Source organism: Osmerus eperlanus, chromosome 15 (genome assembly GCF_963692335.1).
Source record: "Osmerus eperlanus chromosome 15, fOsmEpe2.1, whole genome shotgun sequence".
NCBI classification, from domain to species: domain Eukaryota; kingdom Metazoa; phylum Chordata; class Actinopteri; order Osmeriformes; family Osmeridae; genus Osmerus; species Osmerus eperlanus.
Genome location: NC_085032.1, coordinates 11,190,497 through 11,216,509, shown reverse-complemented (window position 1 = coordinate 11,216,509; position 26,013 = coordinate 11,190,497). Strand labels below are relative to the sequence as shown.

General features: G+C 45.0%; 1 protein-coding gene across 7 annotated transcripts; it reads left to right on the top strand.

The window, feature by feature from the left end:
• The first annotated feature begins 589 nt into the window (after nucleotides 1-589).
• On the top strand, nucleotides 590-25,801 carry myom1b (myomesin 1b). 7 transcript variants are annotated; one of them, XM_062480211.1, is made up of 41 exons: nucleotides 590-775; nucleotides 1,296-1,508; nucleotides 3,564-3,698; nucleotides 3,831-4,005; nucleotides 4,896-5,053; nucleotides 5,298-5,390; nucleotides 6,178-6,266; nucleotides 6,548-6,589; nucleotides 6,775-6,798; nucleotides 7,746-7,907; nucleotides 8,674-8,835; nucleotides 10,292-10,433; nucleotides 10,620-10,819; nucleotides 11,038-11,091; nucleotides 11,286-11,410; nucleotides 11,600-11,783; nucleotides 11,978-12,152; nucleotides 12,488-12,609; nucleotides 14,172-14,189; nucleotides 15,914-16,110; nucleotides 16,229-16,355; nucleotides 16,509-16,693; nucleotides 16,956-17,070; nucleotides 17,361-17,517; nucleotides 17,607-17,713; nucleotides 17,879-17,923; nucleotides 18,145-18,281; nucleotides 18,624-18,768; nucleotides 19,099-19,158; nucleotides 19,286-19,353; nucleotides 19,495-19,608; nucleotides 20,660-20,747; nucleotides 20,834-20,872; nucleotides 21,026-21,131; nucleotides 21,276-21,439; nucleotides 21,552-21,588; nucleotides 21,736-21,758; nucleotides 21,852-21,907; nucleotides 22,165-22,380; nucleotides 24,896-25,037; nucleotides 25,245-25,801. In XM_062480211.1, the coding sequence occupies exons 2-41, from the start codon at nucleotides 1,366-1,368 to the stop codon at nucleotides 25,577-25,579; spliced, it is 4,866 nt and encodes a 1,621-aa protein (XP_062336195.1). In that variant the 5' UTR covers nucleotides 590-775; nucleotides 1,296-1,365; the 3' UTR covers nucleotides 25,580-25,801. The 7 variants fall into 7 exon arrangements, with proteins under 7 accessions (XP_062336195.1, XP_062336197.1, XP_062336196.1 ...); XM_062480213.1 differs by lacking the exon at nucleotides 6,775-6,798 and having other exon boundaries at nucleotides 591-775; XM_062480212.1 differs by lacking the exon at nucleotides 14,172-14,189 and having other exon boundaries at nucleotides 591-775.
• Nucleotides 25,802-26,013: the final 212 nt, after the last annotated feature.

Below are 26,013 nucleotides of genomic sequence, written 5' to 3'. Positions count from 1 at the left end.
TCTGTCTCTCTCTCTCTCTCTCTCTCTCTCTCTCTCTCTCTCTCTCTCTCTCTCTCTCTCTCTCTCTCTCTCTCTCATACACGCATTATTCTAACTGACATTCGTTTTGTGACACAAGTAACAATGGCATGGCTAAATTTAGCCACAGACACAGCTGAAGCCACTTTAGATATGGAGCCAGTACTATCAGGAGACGTGTGCAGTTTTACAATCGTTCGAGTCTTTTGATGGTATGATGGGCAACATAATCGACCATAAACAGAAATATTAACATTTAGCCCATGGATAGAAATCTACATAAATCTATAGCCATATTATATAATGACCTTGAAACTCCTATTCATGAAACAAAAACTCAAACTAACCAACTCCTAACCCTATGAAAAGTTGAGATTTTTTTTAGTTGCCAATAGCTTGATCATCCGTAAAGCGCATGCCTACATCGGGGCACTCGCTGAAACTTCTGTCATGCTAACTTGAGTCGCTCTAGTCTAGTGCATCCCATTGGGTCGGGTGTGTTGCTTGCATTTGAAAGTTGAGTTCCCTTCGTTCCCTATGCTCGGCTATATTTATCGGTACCCCTCACCATAAAAGGACGCGACTGTGGCTTCGACATTCCGTCGAGTGCCAATATTATTTTTGTTGTTTAGAAGGCTGCCCTGTCTTCTGCTACCGCACCTACCTGTTGCTTTGCCTGGATTGCAAGCTTTATTGGGAACTTTTGGAGTTTAATCACCTGTTCTATCAAATTTAGTTGGAGGCTTTTTTGGCCTAGGTAAGTGATATTTATTAATACCAGACCTTCTCAACAAAACATCAGACAGTAAAGCTGTTTGTAAAGATACAAATTTGAGTATATAACCTTGTTAATGCATTTATTCACTGTGTGGATTATGTGCATGTTGATGGGATGTTTTGTCTGTTTGCTGTCTAAGTTATGTTGTGCTTGGCTAGCTCCAGTATAAACACTGGTTTGGAATTCCACATTCACAGACTTTCCGAAATCACACCTAGTGATGAAAGAAATTCATGTGCCTGCACCACTGATCTACTATCAATGACATGGCATGATACATTATACAATTATACAATTTATAATTCAGCAATAAATGATCTGTGTTTAGTGATTTATACTGATTACACATATTATATCAAGCCAATCGGATTGCTTTCTAATCATATCAGGGATTCATTTAACCATAATCCTACAGACAGATTGTTACAATGTTTTTCCAAATTAACAATAGTCTTGCAGTATTCCAACTGCACTCAATACCACCACTTCCCTACAATAGCTAAGCAGACAGACAGGTAATCGGAGACTTGGGAGATTCAGGGCTTGAGACAGGCACAGCGTTGTGGAGGATGTCGGGATCCATACCTTTCTACCAGAAGAACCATCGCCACTATGATCGTGGCTACCGCAGCAAGGAGATGGAGTCGGCTGTGAGCCAATACCAGGCCAGCAGCAGCAGCTACGCCGCCCGTAGCAGCAGCACCAGCAGGGGGTAAGGAGGAGGGGAAATGCCCTGGAGGCTGAAGGGTCCATTCCTCCGACCCACCTACCCACCCCTGTGTCAGAACAGAGGATAGCCCCTAACCCTCATTACCCACCTCTTACTTCAGTCAGCTATCTCATCCATCCATGTCCCCCTGTGAAAATACTCATTTCACTACTTGGAATCAACTTACCTCTCTCTCCTCCTTTTGGACGGCTCCACCCAATATGTCACTTCCTTCCTGCCATTGCTGATATCCCCTCCTTCCCTAAGTCTCCTTTGCCTGAAGCTAAAACCTTTCTGCCCTCTTTAACACTTTATCCAGCCACATCTAAACACCCATGCCAAAATACCTAGTTTCTGTGAATCCTGCATGCTCTGTGAAGTTCCAAGATGTATGATTGCATGTGAGTGTGAGAATGCATCTTCCATGGCTGGCTAGTTTATGAGACATTTTGCCCTATGTATTTTGTTGTTAGCCTGTTTTTGCTGATCTCTAGCAGGCTGACGTATTGGATGAGCTTTACAGCAACGCAAGGTTATATAATGGCGTGTTATGGTATATGGCATAGACTGAAATAGAGTCTTGCCCAGTGAATACCTTTCCAGAGGGAATGCAGGCTGTGTTGCAGTTTAGTTGGTAATCTGGAATGCTAAACTAGTTTTTAAGTTCCTTCTCTTAGTATTCACAGAACTAACTGAGAGATCATCTAACTGAGATATGGTGCTTGAAGCCGGTCATCGATGAGTTTACTGGGAGTACTGTACACAGTAATGCCAGATCACCATACAGGATCAGAGTTTAAGACTGACATGCAGATGCAAGGTGATAGGGTCACATGGAATTCTTGAAACTGATCTTGAAGACTTGGTTTTGTGTCAGTGCTTCAGCTCTTGGTTTTGTGTCAGTGCTTCAGCTCTTGATTTTGTGTCAGTGCTGCTCTCTGAATGTGATTTGTCTAGACCTGCTGAGTAAAAAAAGCTAATTTATATTCAGACACCTTCATGCAAAGACAATGAGAAGCTTGCTTTGCTACATCTACGATGGCTGAGATAAAGATGAATGGTTTAGAGTGTTGAGAGTGTTGGGCCTTTCTCATGGGAGCACCTGGCCACTCTTTAAATACACTGGCCTTGTCAATTTTCTTAGGAGGTCATGGGGCATCTGTGTAACAAACAGAAACCCCATGGGGCCAGCAATGTCATACCAAACTTGCTGTTGAAAATGTATATTTCAGTTGAGTTCAGAATTGAGATTGTTTTGGGTTGCTTCCTTTCACAGGCTTGGCGCAGGAATAAGCTGTACTCCATTGCCATATGTGGTTATGTCGAGCTCTGCTCAACATGTCGGTTATGTCGAGCTCTGCTCAACATAATCTGTCTAGATGACTGCTTGTACAGGCCAAAGATCAGACTGACATGTGGTGTTCTCTGGAGTCAGGGTCAGGATCAGGCTGGACATACACACAGAGCCAGATGAGGAGGGGAGAGATAGCAATGAGAGATAGTAATGTGGACGTTTCCCTATGTGGAGTCTGTCTTAACAGACAGACCTATGGAGGGGTGAAAAAATCAAGCTTGACCTCTGATCCTCATGTCATGTTTATGAGAAGTTCTGTCATCATCTCCACAATCCAACACAGAGGAGATAGCTTGTTATTCCTGTCTTTATCCCTTCCTCCATTCTCAAGGATCTATTTAAAAGAGAGTGCACATAGAGGGACATTGTTGTGGCTGGTATGTCATGGCCATGAAGGGCTTTATAAGTGTGCTTTGTATACTGTACATGAATGGAAGTACTGTATGACTTTCGGAGACTTTGATTGTAGCATTGTGAATTATAGTGGATAGGTATGCAGTTATTTTACAAATGCATATCACTACTATTAGTACTGAATTATATTGTTTTATCTTCCTTGGTGGCCATGTTTGATCATGTTCTCATCTTATTGGCTAAACCCGCTTCCCTTCTTCCTATTAATACATCCCATAATATTTCAAAGACCTATCATTTAACCCCCAGTTCTCTTATGTTGTAGTGGTTAACAGTGTAACGTGTCTTAGTCTTAGAGTGTCTTCCTACTCTGGGCTGGAGGAAAGCAGACTGAGCCCAATACCCAAGAGATCCAAGCCCACCTACCTGGCTGTGGACAGAGAGAATCAAATTATTGGTTATGTAGTGCCCATCTTCAGGGGCAGGTAAATGACCTCTAAACCTAGGTGGGGGTGTAGTGGGCTACACAGTTACAGTAATGGCTTGATCTGCGAGAGTGTTGTAAACATGACTTGACAAATCCACCTCCTCCATCCTATCCGGATCTTCCCCCGTAGTCAGGAGTTTGCCAGTGGGCTTTCTGACACAGAGGAGGCCAGGATGAAGGAGAGCGCTGGGCACATGGCCCGGAGGAACCTGTTCACCAGTGGGTTGGAGATGGAGAGGACTGAACAGAGCTCCAGGAAGACGGCCATGCGCGAGTCGGCCGAGCGCATCTCTCTGAGCAAAAGGGTTAGTGCAGGAGTACTGCTTTGTTTCATCATAAAGAGAAGGATTCTTCTTGTGACGTCATAGAGAGAGAGAGAGGTCTTTGTGACATCTAACAAGACAATGGTTTTGTGACATCATGGTAGACGGAATTCTCCTTTGTGACATCATAGAGGGAAGTGGGAAGAGTTTCTTCAAAGAAACATTTTGTTCTGACTTCCAAGTGAGGTCATAAAATAGTATAATAGTGGCAAAGGACTGTTATGAATACGTTATAATTATGTTAATAACCCTTGAAGACAAGAATGAGCAAAGCAACGCTCCATGTACATGGTCGACAGTCTAGCGTGACTGTGTCTGTCATCATTTTACTCTGCTCAGGTTTTTTCCCTCAGGGGTTATTTGTGTTTCTCATTAAAATGATTGTGTCAAAGATCCTGCCCCAGTCATACTAATCAAAAGAGCCACTGTGACCCCCAGAGTGGGACACCCTGCATTTAGCCTGTCCTTCCCCTGCCAACGAGCCCTGTTACTGGGTGAGACATTCCTCCACTGATCTGGTTTCTTAAGACACAGGAAGCAGTGTCCAGGGAGTGTTGTCAGATGATGTGTTAAGGGTTATTGGAGGCGAGAGAAGGTGTCCCATAGCTATTGCCTGGGATTGCCTGGGAACAGTGCCACACAGAGAAAGATGCACGTAGTTGGCATGTTGCTAAAATATTTATTGAGGCCAATTTCCAAGAAGGAGCCTTGAAAATGCTTTGTCTTTGCTTTGAGTATGCATTGCGAATTCCTTGTCAGTGTTCAAGAAATGGTTTTAACGTGTTCTAGGGTTTTGGTGTTTGGTTGTGGTCAAGGAAATGTGAGTGTTTTATGTAGTAACTAAACTGACCTAATCACCACGGTGTCTTCAGATTCATGAAAACGAGGAGTACCACAAGCGCATGAACGAGGACAGCCTGATGCATACCCCAGAGTTTGTGATTAAGCCTCGCTCCCACACGGTGTGGGAGAAGCAGTGCGTACGTCTGCACTGCACTGTCTCCGGGTGGCCCGACCCAAGAGTCGTCTGGTGAGTGTACCCCCCCCCCACACACACACACACACACACATACAGTACACACACACACACACAGTACACACACACACATACAGTACACACACATGCACAGCCACACACACTCTCTCTTTCTCCCTCTCTCTGTCCTCACACTCTACCTTTTCAGCCTTGACTATTTACATTTGTTTCCCTCCTTTTTTACATGTCTGGTTTCGTTCCTTCTTCTTCTTTCTCTCTATCTACTTTCGACAACAAGGTACAAAAACAATGTGACAATTGACCCCCTTGCCCAACCGGGCAAGTACAAGCTCGTCAGCAGCTATAATGTGCACTCACTGGAGATCAACAGGTAGGCCAACGGCTGTTGTGGTGCATTAACACGTACTCTGAAACAAGCCACAGCCATCTCTGAGTGGGGTATATCATCCCTGTGATGTCACCACATCGTCCTAGCACCCATTAATGGTGCAACCAGACCTCCGTGAAGGAATAGGTTTTGGTAGCTTACTGTGAGAGCGGGCAGGTCGGACTGAGGGCTAAAGGGAGTGTCATATGTGTCATAGTGTCATATGTCACACCATAGGTACAGAGAGATGTCTGTCTGTTGTCTGTCCGTCCGTTCGTATGGTTTGATGAGACGGGATCTTTGGAGCCTTTTCTCGTCTCACCTTTCGATAACAAAGAGGTCGTCTAAACATAGACTGCGGAGGTCTCTGGAGATATGTGGCCTGTTTTAGATCACTTCACACAGGAACAAACACTTGAGAAAGTGCCCTTGGGTACAGATGCATGTTTAAGGTCCACACAGATATTAGGTGGCAAGTCATTAGTTAATGGAAAGTAACATTATAGCTGAAACCATGGTGCATTAGAGGACACACTGTAACCACCTCGTACAAATAACACCTAGCGACTGATGCGTATGACATCATTAGCAGAGGTTATTTATTTCCAGAGTATTTGCGTCCTGGAGTCCTGGTACACATTACAGTCCTGGCTCACATAGTTGTGTGTGATTTAAGGGAGTCGGATGGGAGGGGGGCCAAGGGGTTATTTGTAGGCTACACGTGAGCCAGTGCATAAGGAGACAAAACGTGTGTATCCTGAACATCACCTGTTTCCCGCTGATCTTTCAGATGTGACTTTGATGACACGGCACAGTATCGTGCGTCTGCCATGAACTCCAAAGGAGAGCTCTCCGCCTTCGCTTCTGTTGTTGTTAAGAGTATGTTTGAACAAAATTCCCAACTCTTACTATTTTCATGATATCACTTAGATACAGTAGATACTAAATAGATACAGTAGATAGACTAAATCAAATCTCTTACCATAAAAATGTTTACATCATTCCTCTCCTTTAGACCCATGCCTTCGATTATGTGAACTCGTTGGCCCTATTCCTACTGTAGATTCGCCCACTCTCCCATTGTTGAAACTAGATTGTTAGTTACCACAGTTCCTCAAAATGAAGCATAAACACTCTTCTTCTGCGTATTCTCTCCTCAGGATTCAAGGGAGAAGTGGATGAAGCTCTCCCTTCACCCAGATGTAAGTCAGGATGTTCTGCAACTGCCAAACATGACTCATCAACATAACATCATTCATGTACAGTAGGCTGTATGCTGGTGTATGGTTGTGGAGGTCAGGGGAGGGTGGGGGTAGGGACAGGGTGGGATGCCTTGGGTGCTACTAAGCTAACCGCTTCTTTGTTCTTCTGACACTGGTGGGCGCAGCAAGTGCAGCAAGCGGTTCTAAAGGTAACAGGGCCACCTCTGGTTTGATTATGTTTTGTTCAACTTTTGGTGTATTCACAGACTGTCTCAATGCGTATCTGCATGGTCACTTTGTTGTGCATTTGTTTGAAAGTATTCTTTTTTTGGGACTTTGATAATACAATCAAATCATAATTTGCCTGGGATCAGTCCACAGCCCTCCTCTTTTTTGTTTGTAAAATATGATACTTTAAATATATATATGAGGTTTGAATATATATATGGATACGCTAAATATACTGTATGTTGTTTATATGCAATATGAATAGACACAAAGTGTGATATCTTTGGAATGTGTATTTACTGTCTTGGCTGTAGGCAAGTAGCATAATGATATAGTTAAACTGTACATGAACTATAGCCTACTTTTATATATATAAAAGACACCTACCTATCACACCTTTGAATAACAACAACCCTAACTAGATGCAGTGGATGGTCGGATGTGGAAAGTCTTTAACTCCAACTAGGATTTGGTCCATGTGTACCACGTGCATTGCTCTCTGTGCTGCATGACTGTGTGCTTCCTAGTCACCTCCCTTTTGTTTGTGGACACCTTGTCAAGTCTCTGTCCCTGAACACTGTTGTCGAGTTGTCTCTGTGTAGGCCTGGGGGTGACTGAAGAAGCCCCTTACACACCCCTGTCTGTTGAGAAGTTGTGCCTGTGTGGCATTCTTTGAGTCTTTTTCTCTTCTGATGGAATGGAAGGTTATTGAAGAGTGTTTTGGCTGAACATAATGAAGACCATGACGGGTCACCTGACCAATGTTCGTTCGTCCCTTGATGCGATATGAATGTTTATATTTCAGTTTATCCATCTGAGATGTGTGTGTGTGTGTGTGTGTCTGTGTCACACAGTGTTCCCAGAGCTGCATGGCGGATGCGTGTCCCTACCTGAACCCTTAGTAACCTCACATCTCTTCGTCCTTCAGACGGCATCGTGTCTGAGTATGGCATCACCTTCCAGACCCATATTGTGGAGAAGTTTGACGTGGCGTTCGGCCGGGAGGGGGAGACCCTGAGCCTGGGCTGCACTGTCATCATCTACCCCAACCTCCAGCGCTACCAGCCTGAGGTGCAGTGGTACAGAGACGGTAGGTAGAAGGTTCCCAGCCAAGGGTTTCTTTTGTGGTGCAAAGTGCTGAACAGTCTTAAAACCCCCTTGAACACCCCTTGAATAATTGGCCAAAGTTGATCCATGAAACTAACATCAATAGCAAGTCCAGCTAGTTTTATTGTTATCATAAACCGTTTTTATCAAGAGTTACAATTTAGCACAGAGTATTCTGTGTTTAGGATTATTTGAATGGTTCTAGTGATTATGGCATTTGATCCTTAATCTTCTAATGCAGCTAGCGTCTTGAGAATGTGACTGGTGGTGTACGCTGGTGCACACGTCTTGGCTGGGACGTGTCCCAGAGTTGTCATCTGTGTGATGCATCAGGCCACTGATACACTCCTCTCCATGTCTGAGACCCGCTCAGTGCTGACAGGCACAGACTCATAGAAATACAACCCCACTCCAACATGCACTGTACTTGATGAAGTTTGTGTGCGCTGATTCATGCCTATTTGAAGTGCTAATGTACACACTTGCCTTGTCTACTGATACATTGGGCTTGCGCAATTCTTATTCAAAGGAAGACAGTGAAGGAGTGCTTAAATGGCTCCCCTTTCTTGCGAAAATATCCAAATAAATACATAAATGTAGTCTTAGATGAATCTGTTTTTGTCTTCTGCATTAGTGTGCCAGTAGAACATATCTACAATATTTAGATTCGATTTTTAGCAGTTTTTTTTACACAGTCCTGCATCTGCTGTCAAATCCTGTTTTCTCCAATGTTCTTCTGTGTGTGCCAGACGTTCTCCTGTCTCCCTCCAAGTGGACCCACATGCACTGGAGTGGTGACCGGGCCACCATGACCCTGACACACCTGAACAAGGAGGATGAGGGCCTGTACACGCTGCGCATCACCACCAAGAGCGGCTATGAAACCCACTCTGCCTACGTCTTCGTCAGAGGTGTGGACTTGAGTCAAAAAGAACAAGCCCTTCATGTTCTGTGAAGTTCATGGATGTACTGTTCATGGATGTACTGTTCATGGATGTACTGTTCTTGGATGTACTGTTCATGGACATACAGCACAGAAAGTGCTTCTGTTTCTTGTTTGCCCCTCTCTCTGTTGCCATGTGTCATGTGTGATTAACACGACCACGGTCAAAGTCACAGCAGATAACGGTGGAGTCACGGCCTGTGTGTGTGTGTGTGAGAATATGTGTGTGTGTGAGTGGTCCCACATGGAGTTTGTAGCTCAGCCATACTGGTGTCATCTTTTAAATCCCACTTTCCCAAACAAAGTGAAATCTGTCAACGTACGACCCTAGAGGTCAATAACTCTGAACTGTCACCCTCTCAACAGGCATCTGTCTTTCTAACTACGGAAAAGGTTATACTGTATGTGTGGCCAAAATATTTATCTGTGAATGTCAGCCTGTACAACGGGATTGACCTTCTCTGTTTCATGGTGTCCATACGCCTGCTCTTAGGGGAGACAGTGAGCGTGATGAAAATAGGTCCTATTCACTCTCTAACCTTTCAGAGGCCAGGTACAGTGTTTCTGGTAGCTAGCTATACAAAACCAAGCTAGCTAAGCAATTCTTAGTCTACTCAAGGAGCTTGGATAGGACTTAACAGAGTTTACGCAGCAAAAGTATGCTTCCAAATTCAAGATAAAAATGGTCCCTAAATGAAAAGAATTTTAAAGAGACCAATTTCCAGATTTTTTCCCAGTCCTTCCCCGGACTAAAACATGCAACAAGCACACATACACCACCCCACTTGCCGTCGATATATACACGCTCAACACATACATAAACACTCAATGCACATGATAGCCAGTGATTTTAAATACTCCCTGAATCACCACCTAAGTGACCACTGACTTAATGAAGGACCTGCCATGTTATGTCTCTTTAAAAGTCTCCACTCCGATCCTCTTACGTCTATGGAGATGGCTGCTGCTAAATCTGTCCCCCCCACCCCTTCTGTAGGATGCCTCAGGGGGGGGGCTCAAGACCAGTAGCATTTCTGGACCTCAGCCTTGGCGCACCTCAGTCCATTGCACTGTACACTGGAAACCAGACACCAGACACAGACTCCTACTACTGTGTACCACACAGAAACATATTAGGGATTTATTTTTGTGTTTTAGACTGGATGTTTGTGTAAGTGTATCCGTATGTGTGTGTCTTTTGGTGTGTGTGTCTGTCTGTGGTTGTATTTGTGTTTCTGTTTGTGTGTGTGTGTGGGTGTGTGGGGGGGGGGGGGCAAAGACCGTTGTTACTACAGACTAACACACACTAACACTAACACACACATTGTATAGGACTAATAAACAGTACAGTGTAACTCACAACCATAAACTTCCTCACAAGTGAGTGTTGAGAGTGTTGAAGATGTGTGTCTTCCTGCTGTCAGACGCTGATGCGGAGGTGGAAGGGGCTCCTGGTGCTCCTCTGGACGTCCGCTGTCAGGATGCCAACAAGGACTATGTCATCGTGACCTGGAAGCAGCCAGCGGTGGACAGAGGAAGCTCAATCATGGGATATTTCGTGGACAGGTCAGTCTTAGGACATGTCATAGGTCAGAGTTTTGGGTGTGCTCTAACATTGATTTGCTAGCCTTTTTTACTGCCAATTTGCTCTTTTACATGAATTAGAGGCTATAAATTGGCTTGTAGAGATCAACCAGAGGTTGGCACTCGGTTGAAACATCCACCCTCTCTGCTTCTGTTCCTCCTTTTCAGATGTGAGGTTGGCACTACCCACTGGAGCCAGTGCAATGACACCCCCATCAAGTTTGCCCGCTTCCCCGTGACCGGTCTGGTCGAGGGGCGTTCCTACACCTTCCGCGTCCGCGCTGTAAACAAGTCCGGCATGAGCCGCCCATCCCGCGCCTCCGAGCCCGTGGCCGCCATGGACCCGGGTGACCGCGCCCGCATGAGAGGTATGGCCAGCACCGTAAACCCCATGTCAGGCAAACTGATTGGAACCGGTAATCTTACACCAGTCATACCAGGACACAGCAGGTTTTGCCGAGTCTGGTTAAATGAAGGTTAAAATGAAAATGAATGAAACTATGGCCCTGAGATCCTCTCCTGTGTAGATGGAAAACAGTATTAGACGCATGTGTCTATAGTCCCTTTTTCACCTGTATTCTCTAAGGCACCTCTGCCCCCTGGACCGGTCAGATCATCGTGACAGAGGAGGAGCCCGCCGGTAAGAAAGACTTACCGCATGACGGCCTCCATGTTTAGAATGAATATTTACAGGAAAACGATCATCTTGATGCTGATGTGAGCCTGTAAGTGTTAGCAACCGTTTAGCGGGCAAACCGTTTAGCGGTAACGTGGTCAGTAGCTTACCGTAATGGGCGAGTGGGTGTACCTTGAACGTTTGAGCGTATCCTCCAGAGGGCGTGGTTCCCGGTGTTCCAGCTGAGCTGGAGGTGACTGAGGCCACCAAGAACTATGTGGTGCTGAGCTGGAAGCCTCCTGGTGAGAGAGGCCATGAGGGCGTCATGTACTACGTGGAGAAGGTAAGATCTGACGCCTGGTCTTCAGAACACAGCCTGAGGCTGTCCAGTACTACAAACACCACGTTCACCCAAGGACCTATTTATAATAACTGTAATGTTTTACATTATTACCTTTTTTTCTGTATTTCTATATTTCTACTTGTGAAATATAGAAGCAGCAATAACCCAATTGTAAATGTTGTTTTCCAGTGTGTGTCTGGCACCGACAGCTGGCAGAGGGTGAACACAGAGATCCCGGTTAAGTCTCCTCGCTTCGCCCTGTTCGACCTGGCCGAGGGGAAGTCATACAGCTTCCGTGTGCGCTGCTGCAACTCTGCTGGCGTGGGCGAGCCCTCCAACCCCACCGAACCCACCACTGTGGGAGACAAGCTGGGTGAGGGGTCAAAGGTTGCACATCAACACTAGGGCTGGCGCATACACAATCACAAGCTCCAAATCATAAAGCATCCAATCTGCCCTTGGCTTGCCCTTGGAGTTTGGTGTCAGTCCTTATACTCAAATCTAAATGAAAAGTTCACTCTATTACATTCAGCGATATCTAATCAAATGTATCATTTCTGTCCCCAGATATCCCAGCTCCCCCTGGTCGTGTGGTGCCCATCAGGAACACAGACACATCCGTGGTGGTGTCCTGGGAGGCTTCCCGTGAGGCCAAGGAGCTGGTGGGATACTACATTGAGGCCAGCATTGTGGGCAGCAATGTCTGGGAGCCCTGCAACAACAAGCCTGTCAAAGCAACCAGGTACTGCAGGGTCACATTTGCCATGCAGAACCATACATGGTTCTACAGTGCTCTCTGGAGGGAACACAACTCAGGAAAACACTTTGACTTTTCACTTTCCACGTGGAACCTTCTTCTTAGATAGAGGCTCCGGCTAGAACCATCTCAACAATGAAAAGTTCCACAAGTAACCACAACATCTCCTTGAGGGTTGTTTCACAAGGTCAATTGTGTGTTCCGTAACCTTTTTCCGTTTATGTAAACAGCACTCCTTTCCCTCCGATGTACCCTGCCCTCTGTATGGTCAACAGGTGCATTACAAGCAAATGGTGACATTGCATTCATGCTGTGTTCAGGTTCATCTGCCACGGTCTGGTCACAGGAGAGACCTACGTGTTCAAGGTGAAGGCTGTGAACGCTGCAGGGCTCAGCGAGAGCTCTCAGGAGTCTGAGCCTATTGAGGTGAAGGCTGCTATTGGTGAGTGAGACCCACAAAGGGGGTCACCTGAGTCTTACGAAAGAGGGCCGAATTAGTCCTCAAGGTTTCTTAAGTAACTTATTTTTGTTAAATTGACGTTCGTGTGGATTAAAAGTAGGCCTTCATATTTTTAAGTAACAGGATTAATCTAGAAGTTGATGAAATGAAGGTTTTTTCTCGACACCATGAAGGGATGTCATGTATCTGATGCACCATTGTGGATTATCTCTGTCCATTAAGACGTGTTCCTTCAGCTCTGTGTCCCCATCCGCATCTATACGTTTTTCTCTCCATTGGTTCTCTGGTTTTACTCTGTCACTCCACCACTTCCTCCGCCGTCACGTTGTACCGCACCGTAGTAACCGTGTAAGCCACACCCACCATCCCGTCGAGACCCTGCTACCCCTCCTTCCCCCTCCCACCACCTCCACCAACCCCACCCCTGCACTCCCCCTGAGTTGGGGTCAGGGTCAGGACTTGTAGACTTCCTCTAAATTGGGTCGGACGCGATCCAACTCAGCGGTGGTTACAAAACCAGCCCACCTCGCGGTCCTCCGCCACCACCCCGATTCCCCTCACCTGTCCTGAGCACGAGTGTCGGCCCCCCCTCCTGGTGTTTAAGGTATCCTCCCCACCCCACTCCCACCAGAACCCCCCCAGATCTGCATCTTGTCTCTGACTCATCTGGGATGACTAACCTGACAGTGGCATGGGTCTGGACAGCATAGTTTTCACAGCACACCGTACAACACACATATACCAGTAACACAATAAATGCATTACATTACCAACATTTCAAACACGTAAAAGTAGCACATACTCTAGCATTCTACAGTGAGTAGGCATGATACACATACACTAAGCAGGTGAAAACCCTGCCATGCTACCACCACCGCTGCTGTTAGTAGGTCCTGCCTGCTCACCTCCAGCTGCTCCATAATGTCTGTCTGCACCCTGAGTTCCAGTGCTTTCTGCTGGGCAACATCACTCATCCACTGGCTAGCTTTGCGCCAAGCAGCATGCTCGGTTTGCCATTATGAAACACACTTAGAAACAATGCTAATGGATTTCTCCTCTCCTGATTTCCATTACTAGTAGCTGGAAAAAGTGTCCCTCAAGTCAATGCAAGATAACGATTACACTGATTTGTATTGACTGTACACACATTATCATACTGTATCCAATCAAAATATGAACCAAGGTCAGCGGATGAAATCCATTGGCATCATTTCTAAAGTACAGTGTGGCTTTTTCATAAAGGATTGGTGCAAAGCCTTCACACACTGGCTCTCCTTCCTCCTCACAGGCCTGCGCTTCCTCATAAACACGAATGGCTTTTTGTCTCCTCACCCAGATGTCACCCGTTTGTCATCTTGTCTTCATTTTTCTGTCAGATGAAGACTGTGTAACTGTATCTGATATGCCAATTTATTGTTCCTGCTTTAATAGTCTCTCTTTCTGTGTTTGAGTGTTGTAACTGAGATTTGAGTTGTTCGTGATAATCGTTCCTCTTTTGTGTGTGTAAAATGGCCTCTTCTGCTTTTCTCTGCTAACTCCTATAGGGGGCGGTATTCCATATGGTGTGTTGCCGGAGATTGGGCCGGGGGGTAACGCGGGCGGACTAACCGAGCACAGGCCACGCTGGACGGGCACGCATGCAGCCGTCCAGCCTCCCGCTGACACAATGCTAAAGCTCAATGCTCAGACTGACAGTGTGTCTGGGGCCGGGGCCGGGCCGGGGGCCAGAGCTGGGACCACCAGCTCAGACCCCTCAGAGTCCTCAGAGCCCATACTCACTGGGAGTAAAGGCAAGGGAGGCAAGAGAGGCAGTGTGACCTGGGCACCTGACCTGGTCCAAGATTCTCTCTGTGACTCCGACCCAGTCCCAGTCCCAAACTCAAACATAAACTCAGGCCCAGACTCAGTCGTAGACCCAGCCGTAGACTCTGTCTTGGCTACAGATGAGGTTCAGAGTCAGGCTGTAGCCCAAGAACAGGTGCCAGTGGTTGGGCAGGCACGTAAGTCTTCTGTAGATGCTTCTGCCAAAGCATCTACACATGGGAGAGAGAACCCCAGGACAGACCCAGCAGGTGAGCACTCAGTCAGGGACAACCATCTCTTCCTCATCCACCCCCCTCCCTAAAAAAACACTCATCTTTCACCAACAGGAATGGTTCTATTTAATGATGTTTTATTCTTGGAAATGTGTTATTTTTGGATCCATTGTTTCTCAGTAATAATAATGACATTGTAAAAATCTGAATGGTGAGGTTCTATTGTCCCATCCACAGGAAATTCACAAAACAGGTATATTGTAGATTAAGTTTTTCAGGTAAGTTTAATACCACTCCTTACAGTTAACTCAAGTCACGCCGTTAAGGCATTCTGCTGGCCACCTTTACCACAAGGCTGACTTACACACCCTGGGGTGCTCATCGGGGTCCTAAACCCACATTACACGTTCAGGCAATGTGTTGGCTACCTCTAAATGTAGGCTGGCTCTTTAGGACCCCACTGTCACCTTGTGAGCTCAGTGCACATTAACACACGCAGTCACACTGTGACATAGCCCCTGCCAACCAATCACAGCTCACCTCCAAAGTAGGTCAGCAAATCGCAATGAAGACATGACCACCTGTGACCTGAGACCTTTACAGTAGTGTACTCTCTGCCTCTTAAAAACCCACCCCTCTTTGATTTTCAAGAGCTCAAACCCCCTCTGCTATAAATTAGGGAAGACACGTGACTATTTGTGTTTGACATGGCAGCTCAATTTATCATTGCTCTGTAATAGGATCCAACTTGCTTTGGGAGCTTTTATTCTCAAGACGTCACTGCAGTCCAGTCCTTGAAACCTGGTGAATCTAGAGACATTCTGCCCACATGCAATTCTATCGTTTTCAAATCCTGAGAGTCTGTTTTTCCACTTTGTCACTCACTGTGTTGTGAACACAGCATGAGTCAAAAGGTTGAATGTTCAACTGTGTGTCGCTAACAAGGGACTTCTACAGCAAGTCTACAGCAAGGACTATATTGGCTTCAGTCCACCATCCTCTATTTCATACTATCTTCAAATCAAAGATACTTTTACTTTTCATATGAATTAATATATATTTTTTTTAATTTATTAATAATGAACATCAATATGAAATGTCCTCAAGGGTGTCCAACTCTTTCTGTAGGAAATAGTAAAAAGTATTAAGAACAATAGCAGAATTCAGATAACAGGTCTTCAGTGTCCCAGTACTCCCTAGCCTCACAGTTGACTCAGCCTGATATTAACTGGCCTCCTGCGTTGCCACAGCGACCCCTGCCCCGCCCTATGGCATCAGTGTTCTGGAGTGCGTGCGTGACGCCATGGTGCTGGCCTGGAAGCAGCCGGCGTTCATCGGTGGGGCGGACATCACCGGGTACTTCGTGGACTACCGGCAGGTCGTCGAGGGAGTGGTGGGGAAGTGGCACGAGGCCAACATCAAGTCTGTCACTGACAGAGCCTACAGGGTGAGGGGGGCATGTGGTTGATTTGGGATGATGTCCTCTCTCTGGCCTCTAATCATTCATGTCTATTAATGTCCCGAAAATGTGACTGTTGGGGACTGTCTGTGCCTTGTCTGCCCAGGTGTCAGATCTGAAGGAGAACATGAAGTACCAGTTCCAGGTACGGGCTGCCAACATGGCAGGTGTGGGCATCCCCTCTTTGTCCAGTGAAACATTTACATGTGCGGAGTGGACCATCGCTGTGCCAGGTGAGTTTCACACATCTCAACGTTATCAGAAGAACAAAATAACTTTTGTCTAAAAGCCGATTGGGGAGTTTGGGGAGTTTTCAGAAAACTCCCCAATCTGCTGCATACACAAAACATCTTGACCATCTGTTTTCTCTGGTTGCCGGGTTACAGGACCCCCCCATGACCTGCAGGCCATGGAGGTACGCAGCACCTCCCTGGTGTTGCTGTGGAAACCACCCGTGTACCAGGGTCGTGATGAGGTCAACGGATTCTACATTGACATAAAGGAGGCTGAGGCACCGTTGGAGGCGTGGAGAGGAGTCAACGAGAAAGCCACAGACAAGAAGTACATGAAGGTCGGCACCTTCCTGTCTTCTTATTAGGAACTCAAAGCACATTGAAAGCACTCAAAAGCACATTGAAAGCACTCAAAAGATTAAACTACATAGAAAACAACATTTGTTTTATGATAGAAAGCAGAAGAATTTTATTGGAGAACCATCTCTTTCAGTTTTGAATAAATGTAAAAAAAACTCTCAAGATTTTCCCTTTGAGACATTTTCAAGAGACACATCTCTTTACGGTGTCTACTATTAGTCTTTTCTCTCTTTTTGACAGATCAAAATCCTGAAGGAGGGAGAGACCTATGTGTTCCGTGTACGTGCACAGAACAAGGCCGGTGTTGGAAAGGCCTCCGAACCTACAGAACCAGTCCTGGCCCAGACCAAACCAGGTACACAAACCCAGAACCCAAGGCTTGGGAGCACATTGCTTTGTAATCGTGTCCTGGTTAGGATAAGGGAGTCAGGTGGCTGAGCGGTTAGGGAATTGGCCTAGTAATCAGAAAGTTGCCGGTTCGATTCTAGGCTGTGCAAAATGATGTTGTGTCCTTGGGCAAGGCACTTCACCCTACTTGCCTCAGGGGAAATGTCCCTGTACTTACTGTAAGTCGCTCTGGATAAGAGCGTCTGCTAAATGACTAAATGTAAATGTCAACCTGAATCTTCCTCCTGTCTCACTCAGGTACCAAGGATATAGTCGTGGACGTTGATGATGATGGAGTGATCTCCATGAACTTCGAGTGCGCAAACCTGACCCCAGACTCTAAATTTGTGTGGTCCAAAAACTACGAAGAAATCACAGATGAGACCCGCATTACCATGGAAACCAAAGGCAACAAGTAATTCAAGAAAAATAGTGTGTGTGTTTCTAGTCTGAGTCGTTCTTCAGTGTTCTTCTTTCTTTTAACGCTGCTATGTGTCCACTTAGGTCAAAAGCCACCTTTAAAACACCTGCTGAAGACGATCTGGGCATTTACTCTTGTTTGGTCACCCACACGGATGGGGCTTCATCCAGCTACACTCTCTCCGCAGAGGGTGAGTCACACTCTCTTTGCTCCTGACCTGAGGACCCTTCTTAGCGGGCACAGTCCTCTCTGTAACAGTCACTCCAAATCCTGGGACAGCAGTTTTTTTTGCTGTTTTAATATATTGTTATTCTGGGGTCATGTTTTCATGCCGACATGTCTACTTTTCTGACAGAGCTGAAGAAGCTGCTTGAGATCAGTCACGACCACAAGTTCCCAAGTGAGTGTCTTACTTTCATCCACCCTCTTTATAGAATTTAGTGGCGTATTAGAATGACTGTCTGATCTCTCTCTCTCATTCTCACTCACTATCTCCTCATCTTTCCATCTATAACTTACATCCTTTTACGTCTCTCTTCCTTTGTCTGTCTCTCTCTCCCTCGCTCTCTTTCTCTCTCTCTCAAACACACTCTCTCTCTTCCTTTCACTCTCTCCCTTCAGTTATTCCCCTGAAGACAGAGCTTGCAGTGGAGCTGCTGGAGAAGGGCAAGGTTCGCTTCTGGCTGCAGGCTGAGAAGATCTCAGCCAACGGCAAAGTGGAATACGTGTTCAACGATAACGTTGTCTCTCAGGGCGAGGTGAGAGAGCGCAGAGAGGGAACTAATGATGGCAAACACACTGGGCTAAAAGGCCAGGCACTCACTTTCATACCAAGTAGTCTGAAAAAGAAAGAAATCAAATAAATCAAATTAATCACACATACAGTCACACTTCTAATCTACTATGTATTCAAACTATATGTGTACGTACAGACTAATACATGTTTTTAATACATATAAATATGTATCTGGTTTAATAAGAGTGAATATAGGGCAGTGTAATCGCTAACAGCCTAAACACAGTCACAACGTGTGTTGTTGTCGATGGCGCATATGGGATAAGACTGAAAATGTTTTGTCTTCGGGGTTGTTGCCTTGCAGAAGTACAAGATGAACTTTGACAAGAACACAGGTGTGATTGAGATGACCATGGAGTCCCTGACACCTGCAGACGAGGGGACCTTTACCTTCCAGCTGCAGGACGGCAAGGCCACCAACCAGTCTAGCCTGGTGCTCATTGGAGATGGTAACCCTCAGATTAGGCCCTGTCCAACCTTTCTTCTTTCCTGTCTTCCTTCCTTTCCTCCTTCCTTCCGAGGCTGGATAGGTCACTGTGATACAGAGGAGTTCATGCCATCCATGATCAAATCATGTTCGATAGGAGATCATTTTGAGAAGGAACGGAAGGAATCTTTGGTCCTTTTGGTCCCCTTTTCTGTTTAACTAAACCAGAAGTCTACTCATTACACTGTCACTGTATCCACACTATGAGACAGTGAATACATTGATAATTTACATGTATTCGTTCCACTGAAGATTTGTTGCCTCATCTGTGATCTTTTGCTTATTTCTCCAGTGTTCAAGCAGCTGCAGAAGGAGTCTGAGTTCCAGAGGAAAGAGTGGTTCAGAAAGCAAGGTACTGGAACCAGACTGGAGCACACAAGCAAGCACGCATACCTGCTTGGGAAGCTTATGTTAGTGGTGTGAAATGGGTTTGTTTCAAGTTTAATGTTTATAATGGCTGGCATGTTTGCTTTGTGTAGGTCCTCACTTTGTGGAGTACCTGAGGTACGAGGTGACCCCAGAATGTTGTGTTGTCCTGAAGTGCAAGGTGAGGCTGAAGGAAGTGGTCAAATAGACAAGGGAAAAAATAATGAGGACGATGTTAAATTCTTCTTTAAAACTTACAGTTTTAAAGAGTATCTCTAACTATGTCTCTCTTTCTCTCCATCCCTCTATTGCTCCCTTGCAGGTTGGGAACATCAAGAAGGAAACAGTTGCATTGTGGTACAAAGACGGGCGTGAGATTAAGGCAGATGAGCATCTCACTTTCTCAGAGGGAGTGCTGACCCTGGAGATTGCTCAGGTGGGAGAAAGAAAGATATATATATATATGTATATATATTATACAAATTGCCTATTATGTATACATGTTTAACACTTTTGTCTTTTGTGGAGTATTATTCCTGTCAACGTGCTCATCATCTCATATATGAATGTTCATCAAATCTCTCTTTGTTCATATATTGTAAATATACAGTCTCTTCACATATCACAGGAATCACCTCCCTGTGTATCTTCAATATACAAGATGCATTGTGGAGCAACATATTCTAAAGTGGTTTTCTATGTGCACAGTCCAGCCCGATAATAGTGAACATGACAATCTTAGCACAACTTCTATGTATTACTACCTGCATTATATTGTACATTATAGTTATATATGTATTATTTATATTTTATATTATATACCTTATTATACCTTTATTTTATGTGTCAACACTGTGACCTGATCTTGAACACTTGACATGATATTACCACCTTCTCTTCAATCCTAACTAATTAACCTAATACATCACACCTACTGGACTTCAAACCCCCCGTTTAATATCTCTGTCAGAAAATCTCAATTTGTTTTCTGTCTTAACTCCTATATCTGTTTGTATCCAGCCTGTCCTGTCAAGTCCTTTTTCCATCCTTCAGTTTATATGTATGGGCAGAGCCACCTCCATCCCAGCCTGTTGTCCCGTATGCGTCTCACTGGGCGTACTGTAGCAAGTGACATGATTGAGCCTTGAGCCCTGGTCGGCTGTGAACGTAAACATGTGTCCCTGTTGCAGCGTGACACTCCTGCAGCCTCAGGCGCTGCCGTGGCAGACATTCCGCCCGACGACGTTTACTGGAGAAGACTCAAAGTTGGGATCCGTGTTGTGTTGTCACCATAAGACGCCTCTTTGTTGTATTGCCTTTGAGAGTGCTTTCTTGCTTTTGCGTCAAATATATGTGTGTCCTGCAACATCCTTAGCAGGGGAGAAAAGCTTGGCTTTTCCGTAGAGCTTCTATTTACGTTTTCTTTTACAAAATGGAGTTGCAACGGGTTGTGGGTATTTGCTTCTCACCTCAACTTCTCCCTCCAGATCTCAAAGAAGGATGCCGGTATCTACGAGGTGATTCTGAAGGATGACAGAGGGAAGGACTCCTCCACATTGAACCTGACGGACCAAGGTACACCCTCAGAACTGTCTGCTGAACCAGACCTCCGATCGGTACTTGACTGGAACTAACTAAACTCTTGAATTTCCATCTTTCAGGTTTCAAGAACATGATGAACGAAGTGTTCAGTGTTATTGGTAAGAATGTCTTTAGGTATTTCCAGTCCAGCTGTTCCCTTTTTTTTGCACCGTTTATTTCCTAATCTTACAGGGTCTAAACCAAAACACCTTTTGACATTTGTATGTATTTTCCTGTACATTAAACCTTTTTCTTCTGCTTGTGTTACCCAGCCAACTCATCCACCGCTCTGAAGATCCAGAGCACTGAGGAGGGCATTAGACTGTACAGCTTCGTCAGCTACTACAACGACGAGCTACATGTCACCTGGCACCACAAGTGTGTACTGCTACCGTTGCCATGTCTTAGTGACTGTCTGTATGACTTTGTTCTTGTATCTGTGTGTGTATAAGTGTCTATGTGTGTGCGATTGTGTGTGTGTGTGTTCAATGTGTCAAACCACTCTTTCTCCCTGTCTGGTAGGGATGCAGCAATAGCCTTCACGGACCGGATCAAGTGTGGCGTGGTGGGGGAACAGCTGTGGCTGCAGATTTCTGATCCCACCGACAAGGACAAGGGAAAGTACGCCATTGAGTTCTTCGATGGGAAGGGTGGTCTACGGAGAACTGTGGAGCTGTCCGGACAGGGTGAGTCCATTCACAGGTGTTGGAAGGAATTAACTAGTCTTTTTGCTCTGACTCTGCTGGACCGATGTGTTGGCACTTAATTGTTTGTTTGTTTATTTGTTTGGCCTTGCAGCATTTGATGACGCCTATGCAGAGTTCCAGAGACTCAAGTAAGTTACTCAGAGTTGGGTTGCGGTTTGTGCTCTATGCAGAAGTTCAAAGTTAGGATTAGGGTTTCCCCTGTTTCCTGGTCTCATTGTCTGCAACCTCTTTATTCAACATCCCTGACTGTTCTTTCCCTTCCCGTCAATCTTCAGAGCGGCTGCTATTGCAGAAAGAAGTAAGTTAAACGTTTTCCAGTCAAATCCAGTTTGGCCGTAGATACAGGTGTCTTTTTTAGGTCAGCTCCTAATTCTGATGCTGTTTGTTGTAGACCGTGCTCGTGTGGCAGGAGGCCTGCCTGATGTGGTCACCATACAGGAGGGCAAGGTAAACTGCTGCTGCTGAGTCCACCGTGTTGAGCAGTAGAATTTTACACCACAGTTACAGTCCTCACATAGGAGTATGGTGGGACGGGTCTGTACACTGTATTGGGTGTATAAGGGGATGTTCATGGTTCCATTTTGGCCTGGAACTCTGGTACTTCTGGTACTTGCAATTAGTAACACTGCTTGTTGATCTGTAAACGCTATGTGTGTGTTTTACCTTTGTTGTTGTTGTTTGTTTGTGTTAATCTACCTCCTCAGGCCCTGAACCTGACCTGCAACATCTCAGGCGACCCTCTGCCTGAGGTCACCTGGCTGAAGAACGACAGGGAGATGGTGTCAGACGACCACTACATCCTGAAGTTTGAGTCGGGCAAGTTTGCCAGCTTCACCATCAGCACGGTGAACACGGCGGACTCTGGCAAGTACAGCATCCTGGTGAAGAACAAGTACGGCACAGAGAGCGGAGACTTCACCGTAAGTGTCTTCATGCCCGATGATGTCGGCGGCAAGAAAAAATAAGAAGGTTTCCCGGTCTTGACGTAAATATGTATAAAAAAAGTACAAAAATGAACAGCAAAAAAAGAGAATTGTCATACCGTCTTTAGCCTTTGCGTTGGATTGTGGTTTGAGAAGTGTAAACAATATAGTCTCATACAAGGAGGTGGTTCACTGTTATAGTCTGAGCGCAACATGTCTGAAGTTTCTTTGAGAAATCCAAAGTGGATCAAGGAAAAAATCATTTATTGAAGCAAAACCTGTAAACCACACTAGTAGGTCCAAACATTCTTTATCTTGAAATCACGGTAAACCTATAGTAATTACATGATTATAACATTACGCACCCCTTCACTGCCCAAATATTATGTTCTGTTATTTCCTTTGTTCTTTGTGTTCAGTACCAAAAAGGCATGTAGAGTCAAATGTGAGTGTAAGTTTGAATTGATTTGCTGCAACTGACTTAAGAAATGAAAGGCTGACCGTCCTAAGTAAATATGTGACGATGAGGAAGAAAAACAAACAATGACGGGTTGAGAATCTGTGTAAGAACAGCTTCTGTGTTAAATGTAAGTTCCATTACTTTCACAATCACTATGCAGTGATTTGACCTCCTCTGTCATCCTGTAGTGATTATGATATCACCTCCCCTGTCATCCTGTAGTGATTATGATATCACCTCCCCTGTCATGCTGTAGTGGTTATGATGTCACCTCCCCTGTCATGCTGTAGTGGTTATGATATCACCTCCCCTGTCATGCTGTAGTGGTTATGATATCACCTCCCCTGTCATGCTGTAGTGATTATGATATCACCTCCCCTGTCATGCTGTAGTGGTTATGATGTCACCTCCCCTGTCATGCTGTACTGGTTATGATGTCACCTCCCCTGTCATGCTGTACTGGTTATGATGTCACCTCCCCTTTCATCCTGTAGTGATTATGATGTCACCTCCCCTGTCATGCTGTAGTGGTTATGATGTCACCTCCCCTGTCATCCTGTAGTGATTATGATGTCACATTCACGGGCATCCTGTAGTGATCATGATGTCACTTTCTCTGTCTATCTGTCTATGAATGATAATTATTGCATCACTTCCTCCACTCCCTGTCTCTTCAGAAGCACTAATAAAGGTAGCACGTATTCCCCCACCTCCTCCTGTTTGGTTTCACTGTGTGGTCTCCCCTATCACAAACTCCTCACATTCCCTTCCAGCTCAGTATTCTATTCACCCTTCACTCCAGTCACTTGTCTGATGCTGTTTGCTACAGTAGATTGCCAAGAGCATGGAGTCAACAATCAACGCATGAAGACACTCCCCTTTTCTCAGCCAGACTACGGCCCAAATGAAATCTTTCCATTATTTGAGGTGCATTTGATTTCATTTACTGGGAACAATGGAGTGAACCATTGTAACAGTAACTGAAGCGAGTTCTTGCTGTCAGTCCACCCACCCCCCGGCCCAGCAAACTGAATAAAGTGCACCTAAATAATTAAAAGAACATTTTAGTCCAGGTCTGATCAGAACACACGTAAGCACTCGTCTTTCACGTCACATCCTGTTAGGCTCTCAACACACCCAAACCAACTGCCCTTCATGTCCTCCACACACATCTAGTAAAGCTTCCCTACTCATCACATTCCTTCTCTTTCCTTAGTGCATAGAGTTCCCTTTTTGTGCACGTAAAACACATTTCAACTCAAGCATAAACCTTAGGCTCAAGCATTACCTTGTGTTTTTATATCTACTCATAAATTATTTACTACATGGACCTATGATCTTTGACTGGGAACGATATGTAACAATGTGACAGAGAAAAAGAAAGTGTTTGTTATGAAGAACACAACAAGGAAATGCTAGGGGCGTGTGGAAAAAACTCTTAGTCATACCTGTCGCTGTGTGAGAGTGTGTGTGTGTGTGTGTGTGTGTGTGTGTGTGTTTGAGTCTCCATTTGAGGTCATTGACCGGAAAAGGTGAATGGTTGAACCAGGGAATGTGGCTTTAATGACATCTAACTGAACAAAGGGTTAAGTCACAGCAGTATAATGAAAGCAGCCACCTTTCTCACACTGAGGCCAGGGTGTGGGCTCCACAGAAACTCATCAGACCCGATTGCCCAGGGCATGGTCAATACCTGCCTACAAGATTTACCTACAATCTTCATTTACCATCCTGCAGTCTCTAGTGCCCACGTTATTGATGATAGGAAACAAACACTGATTGTTTACCTTTCTGGTTTTGTAAACCACAATGTCTAAAATATGGACAAACGTTTTCTCTCAGATATGTTAATTTAACATTATGACTTAATTGTAGAATTTCAAATCACATGCCACCTTTATTAGTCTGGAAAGTACCTAAATATTCAAGTAATCCTAATGTGTCCTTGGTAAGTAGTGCATCCTTACTTAATTTTACTAAGATAAGTATCAATCTGTTATTATAATCTATTGTGGGTTTGTATGTGTCTAAGTGGATAACCTCTCCTGCCAGATAAATGTGACAGAGGGCACAGGAGACCTTGGAGGAACTGCATATCTGACTGATGCTGATGGGAACGTAGTGTTTGGGCCGAACACCCCTCAGGAGAAGAAGAAGACGACAGTTACTGGAAAGAAAATGCAGAAAAGGAAAGGTAAGACGAAGACGAACCCCCAAGTAGATCTGTGTACCCGCATCTGTGTATGCTCATGTTACTGTATGGACAGGAATGGACTACATTCCTTTCTTTGTAGGCCTATGGTAAACACTATACACTGTCACAAAACTTGAAGTGGTTTTATGAATAAATGATTGAGTGGATGTAAATTAGTGAATTAATCCACTTTTTGTATCCTTTCAGACTCTGTAATTCTGAAACAACCAATGCATATTGCAGAAGAAAAAAAGGAGAGCAAGGCAGAGGGAAAGTCTGAAAAGAAAAAAGAAATGAAAGTGGAGAAAGTGGGTGGAAAGGTTGATGTCGCAGAAGAGAAAAGGGCTGCTGTACCTGATGCTGGAGAACAGGAGAACCTGACCCCCGCTGCTGGAGAACAGGAGAACCTGACCCCCGCTGCTGGAGAACAGGAGAATCTGACCCCCGCTGCTGGAGAACAGGAGAACCTGACCCCCGCTGCTGGAGAACAGGAGAACCTGACTGAGGCCACAGGCACAGATGAACACAGAGCTCACATCTGAAATGCAAGCACAGAAAACAGACTGAACAGGACAAACATGAGTGTTAGAAAAGAAGAGAATAGATTCATCACAGTGTGAAATGGTTCTGCTGTAGTTTGATCTGGGCATGATTGGTGTGTAGCAGAACTTGGAAATATGAGTTGTTGTTTAATGGCCACTTGTAATTTTCTTTCCTCTTTCTTGTTGGAAAATACATAATAACCTTGAGATGATGACTTTGATCATTTTGGTCATATCCATTTCTTTTGCTTTAAGTTACAATATTGCACAGTAGGAATTGCTTTTTTTCTAGAAATTTGTATTTTATATTCTTTAATATTTGATTCATAAACTTCAATAAAGGCATAGCCTACGGCTAACATAAACCACCAGTGGCGGCTGTCAAAATCCCTTTAGTCAACTATGAATTGAAGAGAGGTTCAGTAGATTTATGC

Excerpts from the sequence above, each read along its gene's own strand:
- myom1b (XM_062480211.1), top strand. The coding sequence starts at position 1,366 with ATGTCGGGATCCATACCTTTCTACCAGAAGAACCATCGCCACTATGAT. Across the intron at positions 8,836-10,291 it reads TGCCTACGTCTTCGTCAGAG|ACGCTGATGCGGAGGTGGAA; the intron begins GTGTGGACTTGA and ends TCCTGCTGTCAG. Across the intron at positions 19,159-19,285 it reads AGAGTGGTTCAGAAAGCAAG|GTCCTCACTTTGTGGAGTAC; the intron begins GTACTGGAACCA and ends TGCTTTGTGTAG.